The 24,827-nt window shown below is 30.7% G+C and overlaps 1 protein-coding gene across 2 annotated transcripts in view; it reads left to right on the top strand.

Annotated features, from left to right (window-relative positions):
* The window catches only part of LOC129975959 (nose resistant to fluoxetine protein 6-like), a 44,660-nt gene extending 20,322 nt beyond the window's left edge, over positions 1–24,338 (top strand). The window contains exons 8-14 of one of the 2 annotated variants that reach the window (XM_056089267.1): positions 5,824–5,986; positions 6,893–6,972; positions 11,515–11,661; positions 18,538–18,664; positions 20,871–21,045; positions 23,877–24,019; positions 24,185–24,338. In XM_056089267.1, the coding sequence (XP_055945242.1) occupies positions 5,824–5,986; positions 6,893–6,972; positions 11,515–11,661; positions 18,538–18,664; positions 20,871–21,045; positions 23,877–24,019; positions 24,185–24,304 (955 nt within the window). In that variant the 3' untranslated portion in view covers positions 24,305–24,338. Of the gene's footprint in view, positions 1–5,823; positions 5,987–6,892; positions 6,973–11,514; positions 11,662–18,537; positions 18,665–20,870; positions 21,046–23,876; positions 24,020–24,184 lie in introns of those variants that run through there. The other variant, XR_008785062.1, reaches the window with a different exon arrangement.
* The last annotated feature ends 489 nt before the right edge of the window (positions 24,339–24,827 follow it).

Here is a 24,827-nt window from a genome sequence, read left to right as displayed (position 1 = left end):
TCCAATTTCCTTGACCTCGGTTTCAATTGCTGCTATCAAGTCGTCCAATATTGAAGGGTGTGTGAAATACAATATGTCTTCTAGACGTTCCCATAAAAAAAGTCGCCCGTGTTAAGATCTAGGTAGTAAGGTGTTAACTCTATACCATTGCCTGTTTACGTAATAGAATGCAACCTGATCAGTCTATCATGAAAATGTTCCGCTAACAGATCGAAGTTTCGCTGAGTGCGGTGAGGTCTAGCGCCATCTTGCATAACTAATAATCGCTTATCTTGCCTATGCCATGCAAGAATGGAATCAACACGTCAAAATTAATTTCACCGGTGACATTTTCGATAAAAAAAAATCTCCAAAAGAATCTTAATAATATTTTGCAGCTCCATTAATATGGCGAAGCGTTGAATTTAAGTGCAGTTGTAAAAGCGTTCAATAAAGCAGTCCGAAAAGTTGACATAAAGATTTTTTTACATTTGATTATTGCCATTCAGCAATAAGTAATATGTGTGATTTTTGTACTATGTACGTTAGTGTGTTATATTTCAAGATACTATTGATTTTGCAAGTTCATTTTGCTTTATGACAATGATATCACTTTGTGAACAAAAAATGATAAAAGTAATAAATGAAAATACAAACTTTCTAAAAGAAAGTGAGAAAGATAGAAAATGAAAAAAAAAAAAAACTTAAAAATTTCTGAAAATGATGCCATTATAACTTGCATAGGAAACAATACCCATTTTATTCATAGTTTTCTAATTTTGTTCTTTGCTGAATGAAAGAAATCAAAAAATCTTTTCGCCACGAATCTGCGTTTTCCGTCAAGGACCGAAATCTTGGTATTAATTGAGAAAACAATTGATTTACAATCAAAGAATGAAAACATTTTTATCGTTCTTGCTTTAAATTAAAGAAATTTCTTCTAATAATGATTAAAATGAAATTTTAAAAAAAGATAACGGAATTAGAATAGATCCAAGAATTTTAATTCGCAAAATGTTTTCGGGAAACGTGACTATTTTAAATAGTTTTATTTTAAAATTTCTGAAAAAAATCAGTTAGGGTCAGTTAGGTAATCATTAGAGGTGTAAAAGAAATTTTTTAGAAAGATTTATCTTTTGTTTTATTTTATTTTAGTTTGTTTAACAGTTTTATTTCTCTTTTCCAGTCATTAGAAAATATATTACAGCTCAATGTGTGCAAAACGTCATACTAGCGAATGCAAAATACTAAATAAAATTTTACTTCTCTGAATTTTAAAAATCGAGGTTCTATGTGCTTTGAGTTACCATTACGACAACCTGCGCGTCAAATTTCATCAAACTAACCAATACCCCCCCCCCCCCCGAATAACAGACATGTAATTTCTTTTATAAATAGCTTCTTGTGTTTCTAGGGACTCATAAAGACTCAAATATACCAAAATTAAAAATTTCTAGGCGATTTGTAAAGCATTATTTAATTAGTGAATAAAAATCATCCCTCATTATTTTCAAATACTTTAATTTTATCGAATTAATAAAAACTAATTTAATTAAAAGAATAAATCTTATTTAACTATGGATGTCATTATCAGCATTGCATGAATGGAACATCGTAATAAATCATCTTTTAATACTGTTCCGTTATTCCCGTTTCGAATAAATCATTCCAATAACTATCACCATTAACATCAATATAAAAAGCATATAACCGGTTACATTACTTAGGACATAGTCCCAGTGTAGTGGGTATTGCCATCTTCAGTTGAAGCCAGTCATATAACTCGTCGCATTACATCCTCTATACTCATTTATTTGCGAGCTCAACACAGCACTTGTGAAATTGGAAACTTAAGTGAATAATTATAATGCAAAGAAATCTCTTGTATTAGATAGTGGTAAATAATAAAACTTCTGTTTCACAAGTGTAAAGTAAAACGATTAAAAACATTAAGTAAAATTCTGGTAACATTTATAATAAAACATTTCAATAGTTACATTAATTTTTAAAATTGCTTATAAATATAGAGCAATAATGTCATCCATATACTCAAACTTAAGAATTAGTTGTCCACTATTCTATTCTATTGATAGCTAATGAATTTGTATTACAGCGCCCTCTATAACTTTGGGAACTAGTAGAATGGGTCCAATTATTAAAGTCAGAAACACAGCAATAAGCTTGTCTACAACTATTCATTATTATAAAAAAATATTTACAGAATTAAAAAACAAATTATCTGGTTCTTAATTGATGCATCAAATATTTGTATTAAAAGTTTATTTATATGAAAGTTTCCCTAATGTCTTTGTATTATTTCATGCCGTGGTAATATCCTATTGAAAAATGCCTTTATTTCAAATGCCTAATTCTATACTATACGTCTGGATTCATTATTGAATTTGTTATGAATTACAATTTTAGAAATAGATGGCGCTGTATTACTCCTTTTCATTTATATATAATTCCATATCCTTTCTTGCACATTGCTCACACTTCTGAGAGCTCCACATTTTACTGACTAGTTTGTAATGCTTTCCAACGGCTAATCGTGTTTAGTGGCAGATATAAATATTGCATAAAGTGCAACTCTAGATATTATTCCACAGAAACCGAATGCTGACATACCAGATACTCTTTTCAAAAATATACCATTCTTGATCAAAATTATTTCGCTGACGAAAAGGCACTATTTCTATTTAAAGATGGATGAATATGATGCTCCTCCTATAAAACTCACCAAATTCTACAGTAAAACGAAAACTCCTCAAAATAAACACCAAGCGACTGTATCAGAAACAACCAAAATTACATATTTTAAGACAACATGAAATAGCTATTAAAAGTACAGTTAAAGAGTCAAAAGCATTCCAATAAACCCACAAAAGTCAACCCTGCTAAAAAAAAAATATGGATAATCAACTTAGCTTACAAAACAAAGAAGAATATGGAAATAGCCAATCTTAATTTTTCCAATCCGACAATAAGGAATTGCAAGAACCTGCCTTTCGAATAGAACAAATACTCTCTAAAGAAATTCTGAAATTTTTCAAATTAATCTAACACCAATATTAACTTATAGAAAACTGCGTCACTTTAAAAATAGACAAACTGATTTGCACCCATCTCTCCAGTGAAGTTAGAGAAAACGAGAACGAATGAAAGAATTTGAAAACCTCCAAGACAAAGTTCTAAAACTTGGATTCTGCGCAGACAAGAACTGCACCTACCACAATGTATAAACAAGACAAGGCCTCCACAGACAACTTCTAATCTCTGTATCCCAGATTGCAGCAGCACATCGAGCAGCAAAACAAAATCCCACATTCAAAATCAACCCAATTAGCCTTCAAAACAGGTATAAATTTCAGAAACTTCCACGTTCCTGAATGCATATTGATTCTAGCCATTATTCTCAAGATTTCGCACAATATTATCTCATCCTTCAAAAAATCAATAGGCAAATACCAGGCACTAATAATTCTCTCTGCCATGAAAACATCAAAATAGCAAAATCCCCAAATGAAAGAAGAAAAAAAAAATCTCTAAGAGGATGGAAAAACCCAAGAATTCATTCTCTAAGAAACTAAGGACAATAAAAGCAACTATCAAATCACTCTAAAATGAATCTCAACAGAACAATTAAACCAAGAATTCAAAAAATTTAATTAAAGATCTTGAAAATAATCCAATTTAAAAACTGCAAAGATGCTCCCCATTCCCAATATCCCAAACCAAATTCCCAAAAGATACTGAGCCCACAATTATTTTAAGCAGCCTTTGTTGCATGAAAATTAAAATCGAGTCTCTCAGAAGAAATTTTTTCCTCATTGGTTGCAAATAAGCAAATTTATATCACTCAACCAAAAACTGCAACCAAGACCCAAAATGCATAAGATGCCATATACCTATGCTACTGTAGAAAGTTCAATCAAAAATAAGATTGTACACCCATTTCACGGCAAAAGATTAAAAGTCATAGCTCTAACAGTCACAATCAATAAGGGGATAGTCCTTCTCCGATGACGGGAGCCCCTACAAGCCTGCCATCGAAGTCGAAGTCGAAGATTGTACACCCCACCAATTCATTAATTGCAAGAACTTCGGACATACAGTCACCTACAAAAGATGCCCGGCATTCCCAACAATAAAAATAATAAAATTAATACAGTATTTCATACTTGTGGCAACACAACAAGCAACGTACTCCTGGAACGTCTATCTACCCAAGTAAATTCAGCCACATCCACCACTAAATATTCCTAGAGCCAATCCCATCTTCCATCAAGAAATCCCTCGATAAACCAACCCTTCTAACATCATGGAAAATTTGTTTCAAGAGATAAAATTGCTTCTGTAAGAGATATCCCTCAAGTTTTATCTTATCTTTGTTTTAAAAAAATTGTGTAGTAAAAAATGACATAAAATTTTACAATCTCAGAAGCAGAATTATGCGAGGCATAATTTCCATTCAAAATATATTGGTAGAGTAACTTAGAATTTATTTTTAACATAATTCAGTATATCCAAAGGACAAGAAGAATTAAATAACAATAGAATTTTAAAATTAATTTATAAGCAGTTATAATCATTTACTCGTAAGTATAGTCGCCAATAAAATAAAAAAAGAGGAACACCACTATAACTTTGTAGCTATTTACTATTCCTTCTTCATAAACTTGGTGTCGAACGAATTGCCTTAAAGCGAAAGGTCTATATAGATGGGAAAACTAATCAACCAAGTTAATTAATATAGTTAATCAGTTAAAATAGCTAATTAACTACTGTCTCTAAATTTTTCCATTATGAAAATAGAGATTTTTTAATAATTCGCCTTAACTGGTCTTTTTACATATATGCAACAAATTTCGTACCGTACTTCTCGAGATATGCTTAATTTTGTCTACGGCCAATTCCACCAAAAAAGAGCCAACCCACCGGGGACAGTATATTAAATAAATCTTAACCTCGTAACAGCTAAATAAGACGTTTTTTAAGTTTTTATTCCAAGAATTTTCGAAGGACAAACATGACGACTCAGATTTATCCTTAATATTAGTAAAGTTTTTCAAAATATAAATATTTTTTGTATTTAAATATTGAAGCATCTCCATTATTTTTAGAATCAATCAAACATATAATCTTTTTTAGCTGCTCCTGCTCTAAGAAATTAAAATGCATCTTAATTTTTATGATAAATGAAGAAGTTGTTTAATACATTTTTTTTTTTCATTTTTTCTCTGACTAATGAGATTCAAATCAATTTTAAGTTAATTAAATAATCGGATTTTATTAAAAGAACGGACATTTATTTTCAGTTTGAAACAATTATGAATTAGATGGAAGATAAATTTACTACTGTAAAAATGAAAAAGTAAAGGTCATTCTTTTTGTTATGCAACGGCTGCTGTGATCAAGACAAATACAAACAATTTGAGCTAAGCTACAATGCTACAATATCTCAATTTAGATGTTCTAAAGCTAAGGTTTTCCTAAACGCAAATGCAAAAAGGAGATTATTTCATAATTCTGTGGGAGTCATTTTACTAATATTTTAAAAATATTCTGCATTTAATAAATGAAATTTATAAATGACTGCTCAACATTAAAGAATTGAGTATATAAATAATAGGTGCTAATTAATTGATTTCCATATTTTAGCGTTGATTAATTTACTGAATGGTAAAAAGAATAAATTTCTTTGGATCTCTATTATCTAATCTAAGAATTAAATATCTAAGATATTTTATTTCTAACGCTTATGTTTTTAAATTTTTCAAGGAATTATGGATACACTTTCTTAACACTAACTGTGCTTTCATTAACTCACAATTATTTTAATAGATTTACACAGACATACGTGATTGTTTTGGGATTTTATACAACTTTGATGTCTTATACGGGATATGGACCTTTGTGGCCAACTTATAACACGAATCCAGTGTGCAAAAGAACATGGATTTGGAATCTTTTTTATTTGAATATCTTCCAAAAGCAATGTGAACAGGTAAGAGAATCATAATGTTTTATTACGAATTTGAATTTAACATTTTATTTTAATTATTTATCCTTATTACAATGAAGTAATTAATTATATGTGTATGTGTGTGTGTAATGTATTACAGAAAAATTGAACAATTATTTATTTCCTTTACAATTGCAATTAGACTTATACTTCCAGATTGGAAAATTTTATCTAAGGTACCCAAATCTATGAAATTAATTTGGTTTTTGTGAAGGATAATAGGGGGCCGTGGCGGCCTGGTGATAAAGCCCTGGCTTCGGAACCGAAAGGTTTCAGGTTCGAGACTGATTTCCACCGAAGAACCATCGTGTAAGCGGGTTGGTGTTCGCTAAATCCGTCGGGGCCAAACGTCCTCCAATTGGTGTGGTATGGAAGCTAACTGAAAGGGTGCCAGCTCAGGTGCCCTCTTCAAGTGTTGTCTGACTGAGGTTCAAAATTATCAAGTTCACCCCCAAAAAGCCCTTGATGCTTTACAAAAAACGGGACATTACTATAAACTAAATTGCAGCATAAAATTCTTTCCATTCGCAAAATCTATTTTTTTTTTTTTTCATCTCTAAACAAATTTTGGCCCACTATGAGTCTGTTAATTAAAAAAACCACTGCATTTTTTTATGTCGAATAAAATATTTTTTCACTCATTCCTGAACTCCTTCCTAGTTGTGAGGAATTAAAGGAGTATCATTGTCAATTTCATCCTCATAATTTTGAGGTATACACCTTCAAACCCTGACAACTAAGAAGGGGAAGTTAATTACTTATTTAAAGGCTTAATATTAGTTCAGTGGTTTATTTTGGAATCTAAATAGAAATTTTTAAAAAAAAATCAAACTATTCTTTTTTTAAATTTCGATATTTATTCCATTTTTTTTTTTTCTTTCTTTACAGTGCCTTCAACCATCTTGGTTTCTTGCATGCTCTATGCAGATGCATGTCATTAGCCCCCTGTTTCTGATTGCATTAATAAAGTAAGCAGTTTCTCAGTACTTAATTTTTCAAAAACATTAGAGTTAGTTAAAAAAATTTCGGATTTTAGAATAGTAAAATATGTATGTAAGTAAAATATTATCGTATCCATTATTGTATCATGAATTAGTTTTTTTCATTCCAGTTATATGCGCAAGCTTACACAAAAAGAAGTAGAAATTTATTTATAAAATTTATGTATTAAAAAAGAAAATTCATCATTTTTTATGGACAAATGAACTGAAAATTCATCATCAGTTCATTTGTCCATAAAATCTAAACAATTAATTACATTTTCTTTAAATTTTGCTAAAAAATGATGTGAGCTATGAAGAAGGTTTTTAGTGTAGATTTCCATACTTAATAATTACATCGAATTAATTGCCTCCGTGGGCCGTTTGCAGTGCTTACTTAAAATTCACTAATAATAATTTACAGAAAAAATAGCTCTCGAGGGATTGAATAATTGACAAGTAATTTTTCGATAAGGTGTTAATTAAAAAACTATTGGCGAAATTAATTTTATCATTTTTATTAAAAATCAACCCTCTTTGGTAATTAGTTTTCCGCTAACCAAATTAATTGCGTTACATTGGTCATTTAAACAAATTTTTATAATACATCTTATAGAAGAAGAATCCCGCCTAATGTGGCGAAAGGGCAAGCCGGATAACAAAAGCGCCGGATATACGGAGTTCTATGAACTCATTTCTTTGTCCACCAATACCAGAAGACAATGTTCTTATACCAAAACTTACTATTGTAATACTATTTTATTCTCACTTCTTATTGAGTACTAAGCCCTCCATTTATCTCAAACCACGCAGAACGTGAACTGCGAATCATAGAAGCCGTTGCCGGTAACGTGTCGAGTTAAAATACAAGGCTCTGTACTGTTTATATATGTTTATACAAGGTGTCTCAAAAACCTTGACCGCGGCTTTTATTCCTCAAATATTGATAATAGACATATACTGTAAATTACAAAGTTACGTAAAAAAAGGTGTAAAATGTTATGAAATCGATTAAAATTTTCAGGGCATTAAACTTTAAAAATATACAAAATTTAAATTTTTATACGGGCTCCGTACAAAAAAATTCCCAGTGAATAAAATATGTCCCATCCTCTAATAATGTCATGTACAAAATTTCAGAAATTTATCACAAAAGGTCTCAAAGATATGAAACTACATAAATATTGACTTAAACCACTTTTCGATGCCTGGATATGAGTTTGCAAAGAGAAAAAATCACGTCGGATGTTCGTGTTTTAGGTGTCTTATACAAATTAACAAAGAAAGAAATGATTAAATAAATAATAATTTTGCTATTTATTCTATCAAAAGTATTAAAAAATGGTATAAATAACAATTTAAAGGAAAGTTTACATAAGTTTTTTTACAAGTTCATTTACTGTGCTATTTTTTATTCTGTAATTCATGATATAAAATTTTAAAGTATTTTTCAGGAAGCATATATTTTAAAATTTGCATTTAAAATTAAAAATATAAAGCAGATTTTATTTCCTTAGGACGCATTCCTGCGTCGCGTCATCCGCGCTGAAGCTGTAAACATTTGCATTTTAATTTGTGATTGACCCTTCACCAACTTTGTTTTAACATATCTTTGAGAATTTTCATGATAAGATTCTGAAATTTTGTGCATGACCTTATTAGAGGATGGGCACATTTTACTCATTTCGAATGATTTTGTACGGTGTCCGTATAAAAATTTAAATTTTGGATTTTTTAAAACATAATCCCCTGAAAATTTTCATATCATAGAATCGATTTCATAGCATTTTGTACTTTTTTACGCAACTTTGTAATTCACAGTATATGTTTGTGATCAATATTTAAGAAATAAAAGCCGCGGTCAAGGTTTTTGAGACACCCTGTATACTGCACTGCACGTTTCAAGAATATAAGCTGCTCACATTTTAACATAAACTCTAAAATGCCTAACTTAAATGCAGTGAAGAATTTTTTTTCGTCTATCACCCATTTTAAAATCTACACTGTGATACATTTAAAAAAAAACTTTAAGCATACCCCAAGAACAATTTACGAATACTGTACTTACTTTGCAACTATAATCAGGAACAGCGGCAACAATTGAGGTCCGTTACTCTATGACGAAGCAATAAACAACGAGCAGAACGCAGCTCTTTTCCTGTCACAACTTCTAATTTCACACGAAACGTAGGAGGATCGTAGCAGACGCCCGCTTCCAATGCCTTGGCAATTTTGACAACGCAATGCCTTGGCTTCCTCATTTAATCACGATAAAAGAAAACTAGGCCAGATAGTATGGAAGCCGAATACTCGGGAGTGTACAGTATTATTTTAAAACTTATTTGCACATTGCACACAGAATTTTTTGATTGTGCAGTTATGCTTGCAGAACGGTGAGATGGGAGAATCGATTCAATGGCTACTACAATGTGATTCTCCCGAGAGTTTTCCCCGTAGATAATATAAAATGAAATACTTTGGGAAATTCTTTTGAAGTTGGAAGAAAGGGAAGCAGTTGGTGATTGATGGATATCTCGAGAATGCGGACATTAGTTTTCGTATAAAACGATAATTGGAGAAATCGAACTAGTCATTAGGGAGAGACAAATTATATGTTGATTTTGACAAAATCATATCATTTACCAAATTTTAAATTCTAATATAAATAAAAGACGCTGTATGCATGTATGTTTAAATGCATGTTCCGCATTTCCTCCTAAGCAATTGAACGCGCCCATCCAAATTTGGTGGTAATGGTAAACACCATAAGGTGTTTAAGAGAAGTAAAGGAATTTTAATCATCAATCTGTCATCTTTTCAAAATTCAAAAATTTTTTAATTGTTTAATTCATTAGAAATTAACCAAAGTTTTGCTCTCTTTTCACATTAAACTCAAAGCAAATTTGTCCAGAAAAAAATTCTTTACATCGTCTTAAAATTCAAATTTTAAACATTTGAACAATACCAGTTTTATTTCTGTGAAAGTTTTCATTCGTTACTAACTTTTTTTCTAAATTTGTAACACTGAAGAATTTAAAATAAGGAAACAAATCAATATTTCTTTTCTAGACAACAGCAAAACTTAAAATTATTTTGTCACTTCTTAAAAGATGCAGACTCTTAAAAGTTACAACATAGTAATATAAATGAATATCAGCAGGATGGATACAGATATTAATTACGGGTATAAATTAGCATTGCAATACACTTAACTCTATTTAAGCATTTTTCAGAAATTATAAGGAAATATTAAAAAACAACGTCTCTAATTAGACATTTGTTGATATTGAGACTATTTCTCCTATGGCTCACTAAAGTGTAATACATATCGAGCTTTAGTTTCTAGATTATGCTATCTTTTTCATTCGTTTGCGAATTATTCATTTTTAAAGTTCGTAACATATGGGAATTAAGGAAATTTCTAATACGAAATCAAAATCTATCTCTTTCAATTTTCATTCAAATGAGAAGTTTTTATCAAAAACTTTTGGAAATTGCTAATACTCCATGGTACTTCAAACCTAAAGTTTTAGCAATCATATAAAAATATAAGAAATTTGTTTCGACTAAATATTTCTACAAAATGACAATTTTGCAATGAATTTCCTCTAGATCCTCTTCAAAAAATTCAAGTATGGGCCATATACTATCTCTAACCAGACTTTGTAATTCTCCCACAATTAAGAAAATAAGTCATTTCCAGAATCTAATAATCATCATCAAAAGAATCTAAACTCTTCTTGCAAACCTGAAGTATTAAAATTTTTCTCACGTTTTATCTACTTAAAAATGCTGGCTACATATTTGCAGATAATCAAATTTAGAAATTCTTTATGATTACTAATTTTTTCTAAGCCCGACCTTTAGCTGCACACGCTCCAAGGAAAAAATCACATATTTGGTATTGCGGTAATCCTTCTTAATAATGAAATAGTTATTTTTAAATTCTTATTTCTCTATAGAAAACTATTCTTCATCTGTGTATCTGGCCTGACATTTGGTATCTCTTTAGAATCTTTACTTTTTACAAAAATTCTAAAATACGAATAGTTCTCCCATCTATAACAATGTATATATTTTTCATGATATTGTTGTAACATTATGAATTGTAGTGTAAATTTTCTTAAATCAGGATGAAAGGGTGCAGATATCAGCAAAGAAATGGAATTTGTAAACCTAAATACATGTTACCCATTGTCTTGATAATTATCATTCTATTTAGAAATGGCTCTCTTGGCTCCAAAAAGGATCAAATGGCAAGGATGAATCTTAAACTAACATTTCATATTCTAAGCTTCGGAATCAAACCCGAGTCGACGCATCAAACCATACCCTACAAAATTAATTCTCTATACGTTCACTTAAAGATTAACATTTTCGGTCATATTGCGCCACTGACCAAATATTTAATAGTATCATATTTGCCATTAGATGACTGTCATCTGCTACGCCTCTTGTTTTTGTCTTTCTTTTGTCAAATCTTTCTTTTTTATATAATTATTTTTAATGAAACAAATTACTGCATTTTAGGTGGCCTAGAAAGGGATATGTTTTCACTGGCGTTTGCATATTGGGATCATGTCTCGTCCGATTCATTCTAATAGTAAAATTCAATTTAATCAGTGGATGTTCGGCAATCGTATTTTATTTGTCTGACTTGAAAGCATTCTATGAAAGGTAAGCTTACAAGTTTAGAAATCGACTTATTTAATTCTTCATTATCTTATTCCTAAAATTATTCTTGAACTACTGAACAAATCTGTGATTCGGAGAAACAAATTATTATAAGAGTATTTGCTAATTAAAAAATAATCAATAAAAATGAAATAAAATGTGCGAAACATTTTATTAAAATGGAATGACCGCTTCTTGTTAGACTTTTTTTTTCTTTTTAAGACATACTTTTAAAAAGCGAGACTTCAAATAATAATAAGTTGCTTATTATTTAATAATTAATGATTTTTTTCTTTTGAATATATACTGATGTACAGGACCTAACGATAAATGACGATGTTTAAGAAATTTGCAAGGCTGATTTCATGTCGCGTAGGATAAATGGAAAAATATAGAGCACCAAACATGATTTAACTAGAGGGGGGTCACTAGCAAACTAGAGGGGGGTCACTAGAATATCCAAGATAAAATATTATTTAAAAAAATTGATCAATTAAGAGAAAGGAAAGCACACATACACATAGAAAACAAAATACATTTCGACATATTTAATATCTTGTTATAGTAAAACAACTTACTAAATCAAAATTTACTTAATTAAAACATACTAAACTAAAAACAAATTTAATAATTATTAGTGACTTCCTTGGGCCTGTCTTTCAGAGCAAAACTTTTCGAAAGAAGGCTTAATATTAGAAATAGTCAATCTCAGTTCTGTTTCTATATTTAGCCGAAATCTCTATTTTGTCTTCAAAGAAGCCACGGCAGAAAATCCAGTTTCACAAAGGTAGAATGTTGAAAATGGTAATAAAATGCGAAATGCCTTTATTTTTAGTGAAGAAAAATCATCCTCTACTCCTGCCCAAAATTCAAATAGTGATTTATTACTAAATTGTCTTTTAGTTTCAGCACTTGTAGTGAAGTCTATGAATTTTTCTTCCTCATCAATTGAGAGACCTTCGGGAATCTTATGAAATGAATCCCTAACCCACTCGTAACTTGCTATCAGTTTGTCGCCAACAAGAAAATACCTTTTAAAATTCTTTGCCAGCATGGCTAAATGATTTTCAATGGTTACAAAAACAACTTTTACATGTTCTTCTTCAGCCTTGTAAGTTTTAGTACAATCATCCGCATTTGCAAACATTGTTATGTCTTTTTGCTTTAAATTTCTGCTCCACAATTCCAATTTTCAACAAAAAGCATTAACTTTATCACTCGTATCCAACATATGTCTATTTGCTCCTTGGAGTTGAAGATTCAAGTTATTTAATTTCTCGAATATGTTCGACCCAGAAGTTCAATTTCATCACAAATAAACCATCACGAAAATAATCGGCCTCCGGTCTGTTTTCTTTTTCTATGAAAATGACGAATTCTTCTCTTAATTCATAAACACGTTGCAAAAATTTCCCACGCGATAACCATCTTGCCTCACAATAAAATAGTAACGCTGAATGTACTGAACCCATGTCTTTACAAAGTGCGGAAAAGATTCTCGATTTCAGGGGTCTACGGTTTAACGTACTTAACACAATATTCAGACCAGGACTTATTTCTTTCGAAACCAAAGTTTCTCTGTGGATCATACAATGTATCCAGACCCACTGATTCGATTTTTGTTTTACAAGTGCTTGTATACCTTGGAATCTTCCGGACATTGAACGTGCACCATTGGTGCGTATTCCGACGCAATTTTTCCATTATTGTTTGCCACATTTATAAAATCATTTAAAATAGCAAATAATGCGAGTGCTGTTGTTTTCAGTTCTATTGATTTGCAGAAAAGTAGTTCCACTACTGACATATTATCAAAACTCGAACATAGGCAATTAAATGGGCATCTTTATTACTATCTGTTGCTTCATCAAGCTGTACTAAAAACAATTTGTCACGCAACTTCGAGAAAAGCTGATACTGTACATCTTCAGTTATATCATCAATTTGACGAGCAACAGTATCATTTGAAAGAGGTATGGACTTGCAGTTGTTTTGAAAAATTATCGCCAAATATAGTTTCTGCAATCTCAATTGCTTCTGGCAAAATGAGCTCTTCACCAATGGTGTGAGAGTTTTTACTGACTATTTTATATGAAATTTTGTAAGATGCAATTAAAGCTCTTTTATTCACAAAGTTTCTTTAAAAAGTAATTTTTGCTTTTTATGATTTTAATTTTAATTCGAAGAATTATCTGGGTTTGTTGTACTCACTATGAAGCGTTTCCAAATGTCGTCGTTTAAGTTTATTAGGTTTCATGCTGTCTGTGGCCAACATTTTTGAGCAAATTACATACATGGGCCTTTCTTCTTCATTTACTTCAGTACTGATAAACCCAAAATTTAAGTATTCTTGAGAATATTTTCTTGGTTTTATTTTCGGAACCAAGCTCGTCTGTGTACTTGTTGGTGCTTGACTGTCGTGTAATTCTCGCTTACTTCCGCATAAAAATTTATCTACGAGTCTGCATAAATCTACTGCCGTGAACATTTAATAATGCAATTAACACGAAAACATATAACATACACATTCACGATAGATTCGATAGCGATAGAAGGATCGACTCGAATGAGACTGGCAGGAAATGAAACTTTCGTTATCGAACATTTTCCTTCTTTCTATGTGAAAACATTTGCTCTGCGCCTGCTAGAGATGGCATCGGTCGTGTGGATTCCCTTCCACAAACATTGCCTATTTTTTTCACTTTTGTTTATTCATACTTCTGTTTTATTTCTTTTATTATTCAAAAAAATGTATTCCCGTTTTCTAAATTTAGCTCACCCCGTCTAAATTAACTTTCATTAACGAATTTTACTACTTTCATATTCTTTTAACGTTATCTCTCTGTTTGGCTTTCATTTCAAATATAATATTTAAATTTTCCCCGTTTTCATTCGCTTCATCTGTTCACCATCCGCTTGGCAAAATGCCAAATGTGGTTTCTCGCCAACGTTGGCTCGCTTTTACTCTTGTTTTGGCATTGTTGAAAATAATTTAAAAACAGAATAAAATATACTCAATATGCATTTTTGTTGTGTACATTTTATTGTAAGCGGGGGGGGCAATGAAAATTATGATTGAAATCTGGGCCACGAATACTGAAAGGTTGAGAAACGCTGATTTAATGCAAGATTTATTACGAAAAGAAAGAAAGTTTTGAAACATGTTTTAGGAAAAAATGCAACACAAAACGAAGATTTCTTTGCAAAGATTACAAGCAATCTGGAGATATATATGTGGGAGCAAAAGTGTCCATCCTTCGGAAGAACTCACTACAAAAAGGTGTCTAGGGTTCAATATAGGTTCTATTGTACATATTTACAGCTTTGGTGTATATTACAGTGTGGGCACCTCATTGTGTATCACGTTTCACAGTCATTCTCCACAGAGACATACATGGAATACAAGAACTCTGAAAAAGAGAGAGAAAAAAACACAAAACAGTACTTTGCACAATATAAGTTATATACTGTTTCTAGTTTACAGTTTTGAATATGCAGCCAACAGATTATGTTCAGGAGTTACTGCCCTATTTCTTCATGTGATCAGTTGCCGTTGAAGTGAGATTTGGACCCTCATGGTTTCCAATTTTGTGAATATCATAAAGACCATGGGGTTTGACAGCTACCACTTCATAAGGACCATAGAATTCGGCTCTCAGTTTCAGACCAGTTCATTACTGTGTCCTCTGAATAGCCACCACATCACTTTTCTTGTACGTATGAACATTTTTTCCTTTCTTATTATACACCCTCTTGTTCTCTTGTTTGATCTGCAGGATGCTGTCCTTCGCTTCATCTCGAAGCATTTCACGACAGTTCATGAGGTTGTTGGTGTACTTCTCTTCCAGGATTTCGAGGATTCTTTTCTCATCCTTGGTGTTCATTTCCTCACCAGTCAGCAGCTTGAACGGAGAAAATTGTGTGCTTCTTGAAGTCATAGAGTTCATGGTCTTTTGCACAAAACTTATCCATTTTTTAATTTGTTTATCAACTAAGTTTTTTTTTTCATAAAATCCTAGCCTCCTCAGCTTTGAATAAATTGGGTCGTCTTTCAATAAATTTATTCTCATATTCAAGTTAGTTTTTTTTTATTTGGGGAATAGCTATTTAAGTTCCTTAATTTTATCCTTAACACAAGCATCTGTGATATGCGATAAATCAACATTACTCATATTTTCACTTGAACAATCAAGATAACACAATAAAAAATCATTTTCACTCAACAAAAAAAAGAATCTTTACAAATACTCTTTACACAATGTTTCTGATTTATATTTTGCTCTGAAAATAAATCAGACAGAAAATCTTTCTATTTTTTCTTCGGACGATAAAAAAGAGTTAGAAAGAATTTCGTTCGGATTCATTTTTTTCTTTTTTCATTTCTGGCGTATTGGGAAAATTCTGTCAGAGGAGGATTCATCGCGTTGGTTTAATTTTGTTTTTTCATTCTCTTCGAGCAGATGCTCCTAACTCTTTTGCGTTATGATGCAATCGGGCGAAAGCTCTCAGCTATTGCAAACGGAAGTTTAACTGTTGTTTTTCTTTGTTCCAGCGCGGTTTCGAAATATTGAATTTCGAAAGCATTTACAGTCTGTCCGAAGTAACTTTTCAGTTCGATAAATCGGTCAGGATGTTTAGGTACATTTACCAGCTATCTTTTTATACAATTAATTCTATCACCACTGTCGATCAACATCTTAATCGGTGTTTCATTAATAACAAGATTAGCGAATTCCAAATCTTGAAATAGCTCGCTTTCCGAAAACTTTTTCTTCTGCGCGCCAATTTGATGTATGGCTGACGATTCCGTAACGTTTTCTCGCTGTCTTAATTCTTTTGATTCAAAGCGTTTATTGCAAAACTTTGTGAAATGGGAAGTCTGTCTATCTAGTCTCCTTTCATATACTAGTGGTAGGGTCTCACTGGCGCCGCCTGCGCCACCTCGTGGAGGCTGTCACCCGCTTCTACATATATATGTATAAGAATTTTCTCTTTTTAATTACAGTTATATGTTACAAATTTCTATCTTCTTTGAATATCACAATCAATGAGATTTGGGAGGTATTTATTGCACTTTTTCATTGTACAAATAGGAGTTACTTGTTTGTCGAAGGATATGATATGGCCAATATGTCACCACAGCTATATGTTTTGTTTGGGATTCAGATAAAGTGATTGTTTAAAATACCCTACGATTAACACTCTCTCTACTCATTGAGTCTTGCACAATGTTAAAAATGTCACGATTGATGATATGGTATATAGTTAGAAAGTTGTCGCTATCATTAACTCAAAGAAGGTGAGGTTGAGATAGTAGAGCATTAAACTTGCAGTATGCAACTGTTTATACTATCAAATGAAAAACATTACATAGCTTAATATGTATGGTCTATTGTGTAGCTTAGCTAATCTGGGCTGTTGGGCAATCACCCGCAATCAACCAAACCATGAAAATCATATTTGCTAAAGTCGATTTTGTCCTGTGGTAGCACAAACTAGATCAGTAGCCACTGCAGTGAATGATCCTAGATAGAAAACCCACAATAGGTCCTTGAATTTATAATTCTGTTCTATAAAAACATTTTGCTGTAATATTCTGGGATATCTACTTAATTGTGGTTCTGTGAACTCTCTCAATAGGACAGCCATTTGACAATTTGTAATAAGCTGTTTCTTTTGCTAAAATCAAATTTTGAACTTCAGTTCTTATCTTAAAGAAAATACAGACATTTACCTAAACGCTTTTTGTTATGAAAATATTTTACACATTCTGCACTCATATTTATTATTAAAAATAATTTTTAATGTGTGAAAAATTTCGAAATTAGATATTTAAAATTTATAAATGGAAACATTTTTAAATTTAGACTATTACAAATATCAAAAAATCAGTTATCCAGTCTAAGAGACTTGCATTGCATAAATAGTTATTAATCTGACACAGAGAGGCAATTTTACTCATCATTTCTTGACATTAAGAAAGGAATATAAATGTAACGAAAAACAAATTTATTCATGCTTACAAATGCGAAATGTTATAAAGCCCAGGTAGCACATCCTGTGACACAATATTGAATAATATTGTGAGATATTATATTCTTTAATATTCAGCAATATTATACAATATTGCGAATTTTGGTTAATATCATACAATCTTGTTCAATATCTATAAGCTACTACGGACATGAGAATAAAATAAACGGTCACCTGTTTTGTCTATAAAATATCTTCTCGCAAAACGCATCTTTTTTAATGTCAAATGAATGATCGGACACATACTGTAACTGTGAAGAAGACCGTCCACGTTTAAAAACGAACTGAAGTGAACGGACTGTTTACGAGCCTGCGTGCTCTTGTTTCATCAATGTAAAAATATGTTTCGTAACTGATTGTATAGAAGCATTGTACATAGCCGTGTTTTGTGTGTGAATTAGGAAAAATATGTTACGTCTAAATCAAATAAATGTTTTAAAATGCAAGTGACTGTATTTGCTAATGAATTTTATCATCTTTTGAGTAATTCACTAAATTAAAGAAGAAATCGGGTAGATTTAAAGGTCCTGATATATCGAAACACTTCTGAAACGAAAGCAGATGTAACAGTAACATCCGCCAACCAGTAAGTAATTTTATTTCAATGGGATTTCGAACCTTGGAAATGCTTTGATACTGTCAAAAATTTTGCATCCCTTTATTTGGTTTTTCTTCATTTCAGATTTGGTTCTAGTAAACGGAATCGTTTGTTTTAATTTTTTGCTTAAATTAAAACTGTACTGGAACTTACACACAGCATTAATGATGTTCTAAAGAATTATTAGAATTCTAAAAAAATATTTTCGATTTGCATATGATTCATTTATTTCACATTTTTTTTTTCAGATTTTTTGTACACGTAGACATCATATGGAATAAACCACATACCAAACTGAGTCCCTTTTTAGTTGGACTAGTGCTTGGATTCTATTTGCACAGCAAGAATTTCACAAAATCTAGTAAGCCAAACAGGGTAACGAAATTTAACTTTATATATTTTTATCCCAGTTAGTTCCGATTGCTTTTTTTAGGGCTGTGTAATAAAGCTATAGAGACTTACAGGATTGCTTACACTTTTTCATATACTCAGTATCTGATTTAAAATTATTTTTCTTTATAATTTTTATTGTTCTAAAACTATAGACTGTCAATATAAAATTTTTATATAGCCTTAAACTGTATTTGAACAAGTATCACATCACTCAGATACTGGCCTGAAAGTTATTTGAAATGACATTGATTTTAAGCCGTGGAATTTCTTGATTAAATAAATAATATAAAAATTAAAACCTTTAAGCATCATATTAAGTTTTATTGTGAATTCTTCTACTTCTCAGATTCCTCCTGACATTCACTTAAACGCAACTATTGTTATGTCATTTTCTCACATTTTTGGCAGAACAGTTTTAGGTATCGGCAATTCAAATTATTCTAACCTCTTCGTTAATGTTGAAAACCGCTGTTGATGCTATTTTATTCATTTAACTGTCTATTCTAATTCTGTTCATTTAACTGTCTATTCTAATTCTGTTCAATTAACTGTCTTTCCTAATAACTGTTATCCTACTTCAATTCACTCACATGAATTTATTTACGTGATCATCAATGTAATTATTCGTCGAGTTATCTTACTATCTTGAAGGCCGTAAATAATATATAGATTCATTTAAAAAATTAAATCCACGAATAAGAAAGGAAAACTCTTCTTACCAGAGTGATATATTTTGAACATTAAATTATATGACTGAAAAGAACTGCAACTGCTAGAGATAGAGGAGCTATAAAAAAAGAATTCACCACCACTGAAATTTGCATTGGAATTTTGCCTGTAATTATTCCAAACAAAAAATCCTAACAAAAGCGTATTTTACACTGATTTTTTTTGTTCAATCTGCATTAATAATAAAAAAGAACAGAGATAAAGAGTGTGTACACTTTCTACTTTATTGCCACCAGTGATACCTTTATCTGATTAAATTTAATTAACAAAATTAAATTAAATTTTTATTTATTTATTACCAATGAAAATTTTGTCAGATAAAAAATAAAATGAAATTTATTTTGCAATATTATCCGAAAATATAATAGACAAAATTAATTTTTCGTGATCTTAACTATCTTTAATAATTCCTTTCTGTAATATCAATACCATTTTTTTTTCGAATTTTAATTATGTTAAAAAATATTTTAAGTATTTCTTAAAATACTTAATAGCATTTGACATAGCTGAAACAAATCTTGTTTTTGTTTTTGCTACAAATCTTTGTTCGTTTTTTCCTTCGATTGTCGTTGATCAAATTATGGAGGTTCTGATTTGTCTTTCCCTACTAAGTGCCTTTCTGTTTAAAGCAAAAAGCTTTGAAATTCCGTTGAGTTTACAGTTATAATATTTCATATGCAAGTGAATAGAATAATAAGTAAATTAGATAAAGTAATAATAAATAAGCAAATTAGAGTTGCGATTTTTTAAACATTGTAAATAATGTAGCATCATCATAATTATGAAACTGCACTTTTATATTATACAAAATTATTTTATAAAAATTCAATTTAATTATCAAAAACATGTACCCTTTCTCATAATATCTGAAAGCTATCGCATACCTTAACTGCTTTGTAATAGTACACCGTCATGAAAGGGGGTGTCTCTACAAAGTTCCTTCCACTTAGAAAATAAATTAAGATCATAAAGAGCCCTGCCTACGAATAAAGAAAGTTTCCAACGACTTTACAGAGCCACTGCTGAAAAAAATCTTCTGCAATGTCATAACAATCGTTGCCGTGAAATTTGAAGAGATTGTTTCTAAGCAAATATAGATGATTACTTCACTAGTCAGACACAAACAGAAAATAAGAAATAGAATTATGTATTAAAAGTTCCATTCGTAGCCAAAAGTGGATTAAGGGCCTTTGTTGTATGCACCAATGAGTTATTTAATCTTGGTTGGCCAATACTTATTAATATCTTGATATACAAACTTTGTCGAAAATGAATTAGATCTGATCCTGTATTGAACGTTTCAATAGTTAAACGTTGAACAGAAAATCATTTTAAGCTTTGTGATAACATTGCTTTATTAAATGACAATCGTTTTAGCGTATTTATGCATAAAAATTTTTGGAAGGGAAATATAAATCTAAACTTAGTAAATAACACTAAGAATATTTATATTCAACAGATTGCTTTATTCTATGGGTGGATGACAGCAGCGATCCTGGTGGCGATCAATTTCTTCCATAATAACACTCCAGAAAAGTCTGCTTGGGAAACGGCTATTTATGATACACTAGTGTCTTTGTTGTTTTACATCTATATATCAAGGATAATTTATTTGTGCATTTCAGGACAAGCAGGTAAGTACTTTAAACGTATGCAATATTTTTTAGCAATTAATAATTAGCTAGCTTAGATTATGCGAACCAGCAGAAACTAGATGAAAGAATAGAATGAGCAATCCAAAAATTGACATAAAATTTTTATACTCAGATACCACAAAATAAAATGCAGTAGATAAGTGATAAATTTCAACTGTTTGTTGAATACTGTCCAACATTCTGAGCATTCGTTAAACTTATTTAAAAGAGAATTCACATTCAATCAAGAAGCTCACATTTTTCGTTACTGAATCATTAGGATGGAACGAATCATTATAATTAAATTTCATCAAGTTTTTCTTTTAACATTTCTAATGCTTTGAAGTGACAGAAATATATCTAAATGGAAGGAATGAGTTAGAATGTGATAGACATTCCGGATAAGCTAATTCATCTAGGACACCTGAGACTACTGAACAAGTACTTGATTTCGCTGTAATAAATCGCTGATCATATCTGAGAACGGTGGAGAAGTCGTTTAACTTCAACAACGGAACAGTTAGATCCACCCGGTAAGAAGATTTAATCAAGAAAGTTTATGCTAAATCTGTTTCGTACATTTTAACAAAAAAAAAAAAAAAAAAAAAAATCCATGACACGTGCGCATTGCAGAAACATCTTTTTAACAGCTGAAAATGTTTCTGAATATAAAGCAAGTTAAATTAGATAAAATTGTAAAAGATATTAATTTTTACAAAATGTTTTTATTCGAAAATTTTGCTTCATTTTTCCCCCCTTTCGAGGGTGGAGAAAGGATATTACTCATAGAGCTGATATAAATGGAGGAAGCTAATCGCTTGTTTCTAGTCTAAACAAGTGTACGCAACATGAGCCATGTAACTTGTGAGAAATCTGGCCTTTTTTGGCGCCATATCGCAAATCTTGGCATACTCAAAAACTGCCGCGCAACGTTTTGTTTCCCGGCATTGGGTCCTGTCGGTTTTCATTTCCGGTTAACATTTCCTAAATAATTTATATATATATATGGGTGTTATATATATTCATTCTTTGAAAACTAAGCAAACTGGTTTCTAAAATAATGTTTTCTTTTTTACATCAGTAGCCGAGTTTATTGATTTAAATTATGTTTACTTTTTACGTTGTTTTTGTGCATTAATTAAAAGTGAGCATTTTTCCTCTTTAAGTAAATATTTTATTTCTTTTCTTTACCTGAAAACATCTTTTAATTTTACATTACATGTTCAAATACTTCTATCATTATCTCATACAGATATAAAAAAGCTTTCTATAATAAAAGCAGATTATAAAAGTGACCCAAGTCTTTTTTTTTTTCTTGAATATTCTGAATAACATTTATTTTTGCGTAAAAAATTAAAGAGATATTAATTAAAACTGTTAAATTATTTTGAAATAATTTAGAAAGAAAAAAAAAACACTAGCTCAACCCTGGTTTCCCCAATGCTACGCCAATGTCCTAACCACTACACTACTCGAGCGCTCATTTGGATTACACATTATAAGTATGTAAGCTAATTTGAAAGTTTTAAGGTTTACTATTGACTCTTAATATTTTCATTAATAAGCATTCTAAATGTATACTATCATTATACAAAATCTCATTCCGAACTCAATTTTAAACCTCGTGCCTTCTCCTTGTTAATATCAGTTTTAAATATTTCGCTTCTGGTTTATAGTGTTGGCGGTAACTTTGCTTCTAACTATCTCAGAAACAAAATTAAATCATTTTTGGAATCTTAAACGTGTTGATTTAATACAAAATAATAAAAGAATTCGAAATTTTTACGAAAAAGGTAATTTTAGGGTATGTGCATATCGCAAGTTATTAATAAATGTTAACATTCAGACAAAATTTTTATCTGTAAAGATAGCATTTCTTTCTTTAATAGTTTATCTTTAGAATATCCTCTAGTTTCTTTTTAGATCTTAATTAAAATTTATAAAAACATGCAATTACTTCTAGCGCATTTATAAAATTTTACTATATAACATTTTCCATAAAACGTTTTAGTTTCACTATTTCATTCACAATAATGATTTAATATCTTTTACGGTATAATACGATTCGAGTATTTATGGTAAAAAAGAAACAACATATTGGATATAATAAGGAACTTTATTTGCACTAAAATAAATACACAATTCTTAATCGGTCAATAGTGTTTATGTAAACACTTGTATTGGCGAGAAAAAATCACGCCAAGCTTGCAGCCAAGCACTTGCAACACATTCGAGATTAAAATAAAGCAAGTAACAAAATATAATGCAGTTACATCAGTTTAAATGAAGCATAATAACAAATTAAATAAATTTAATACCATAACTAAACCAAACTATGAAATATTATTCAGTTTCAACACCAAAATTACTGAGTGATGGAGGTTACGAAATTTTAAATTGACTTAAAATGGATATAAGCAGAATATGTTTATTGTACATACCTGTGAAATGATACAGAACTATACTTAGACGCTTTTTCTTTGCATCCATTTGCATAGCAATAGTTAACCATGGCTTAAATAAGTTTTAAAATACAACAGTCAAAAGCGAGAAAAAATCTGCCATTGAAATATAATGAGGAACGGAGAATGCGGTTACAGTGAACACAAATTTTGTCCACATGTCACGTGATTTTATCTTGTCCTACCCCAAAGTAGGGTTGCACTCCATCTATCAGTATCTCAGCTCTATGATATTATTCGTTTTCTTTTTATCTGATATATGTATCTCCAAGTTTTAGCATTTTTAAATAAAGATGCATGATTTTTAACTGCTATGTGTTTTATTTTATCTGCAAACTGTACTTGCTTCCTTTTTGTTTATTTTTTTAGGTTGGCTCAACGACTTCCTTTCACATAAATACTTCATACCCTTTTCTCGATTATCTTTTTCTGCTTACCTGGTTAACTTATTAGTGATAGAGTGGTATTTTCTATCTCTAGAAGAATTTATAGAGTATTCTGCCGTTTCATTGGTTCGTATAAACTTTTTTTCAAAAATCTCTCTTCAAAATTTATTCAAAGATGTTTAAAATATTTTTGAATAATTTAAGTATTTTTGATAAATAAATTTGAAATCTAAACAAAACAATGGTTCTTAAAAAATTGTCCTGTTTCATACACATTCTGTTTTCTTTCAGGTGCTCCTAAATGTCTACTTGCTCTTTTGGATATTTGTTGTTTCTTTCATCGTTGCTGTACTTTTCGAAATTCCTTTGTCAAGGGTGGCTGATTTATTCGCTAAAAAACTCAAGGAATGAATTTTATTGTTTTAATAAATTGGCTGTATCAATATTTTTCCTTTTTATGTGTGGCCATTTTCAATTTACTTCAAAATGAAGAAACCTTATTTATGAAAATATTCACACAATACTAAAGAGTCAAACCTCAGCATAAACAAAAGAAATATAGCAGCTATTATTGGAAAATGGATATTAAGGTGAATATTAGGAATCTTTTTACAATTTATCAAACTCAAAACTAACTATCACAAGGAATAGATAGGGTCTGTTCAATATGCTGCCAGTTTTGCGTAGAAATTTGCTGTAAGTCAACTCTAGAGAAAGTCGTGGATTACAAAAACTGCGTTGCCTTCGTTGCGTCACCTGTGCCTTTAGTACCCAGCACTTATAGCTACAGCATAGGAACTATGCAACACAGTCTCATTTGTGCCTCTTTTTTGAAGAATATCAAAGAATCGAGAAAGAAATATGGGAAAAATAGGATTGAAATAAGTTGGCACGGGCCTGTATTAGCTCATAATCAGACATTATTTCAGTACAA

This window comes from Argiope bruennichi, chromosome 7 (genome assembly GCF_947563725.1).
Source record: "Argiope bruennichi chromosome 7, qqArgBrue1.1, whole genome shotgun sequence".
In the NCBI taxonomy this organism is placed as follows: Eukaryota; Metazoa; Arthropoda; class Arachnida; order Araneae; family Araneidae; genus Argiope; species Argiope bruennichi.
This window is presented reverse-complemented; position numbering and strand designations above follow the sequence as displayed.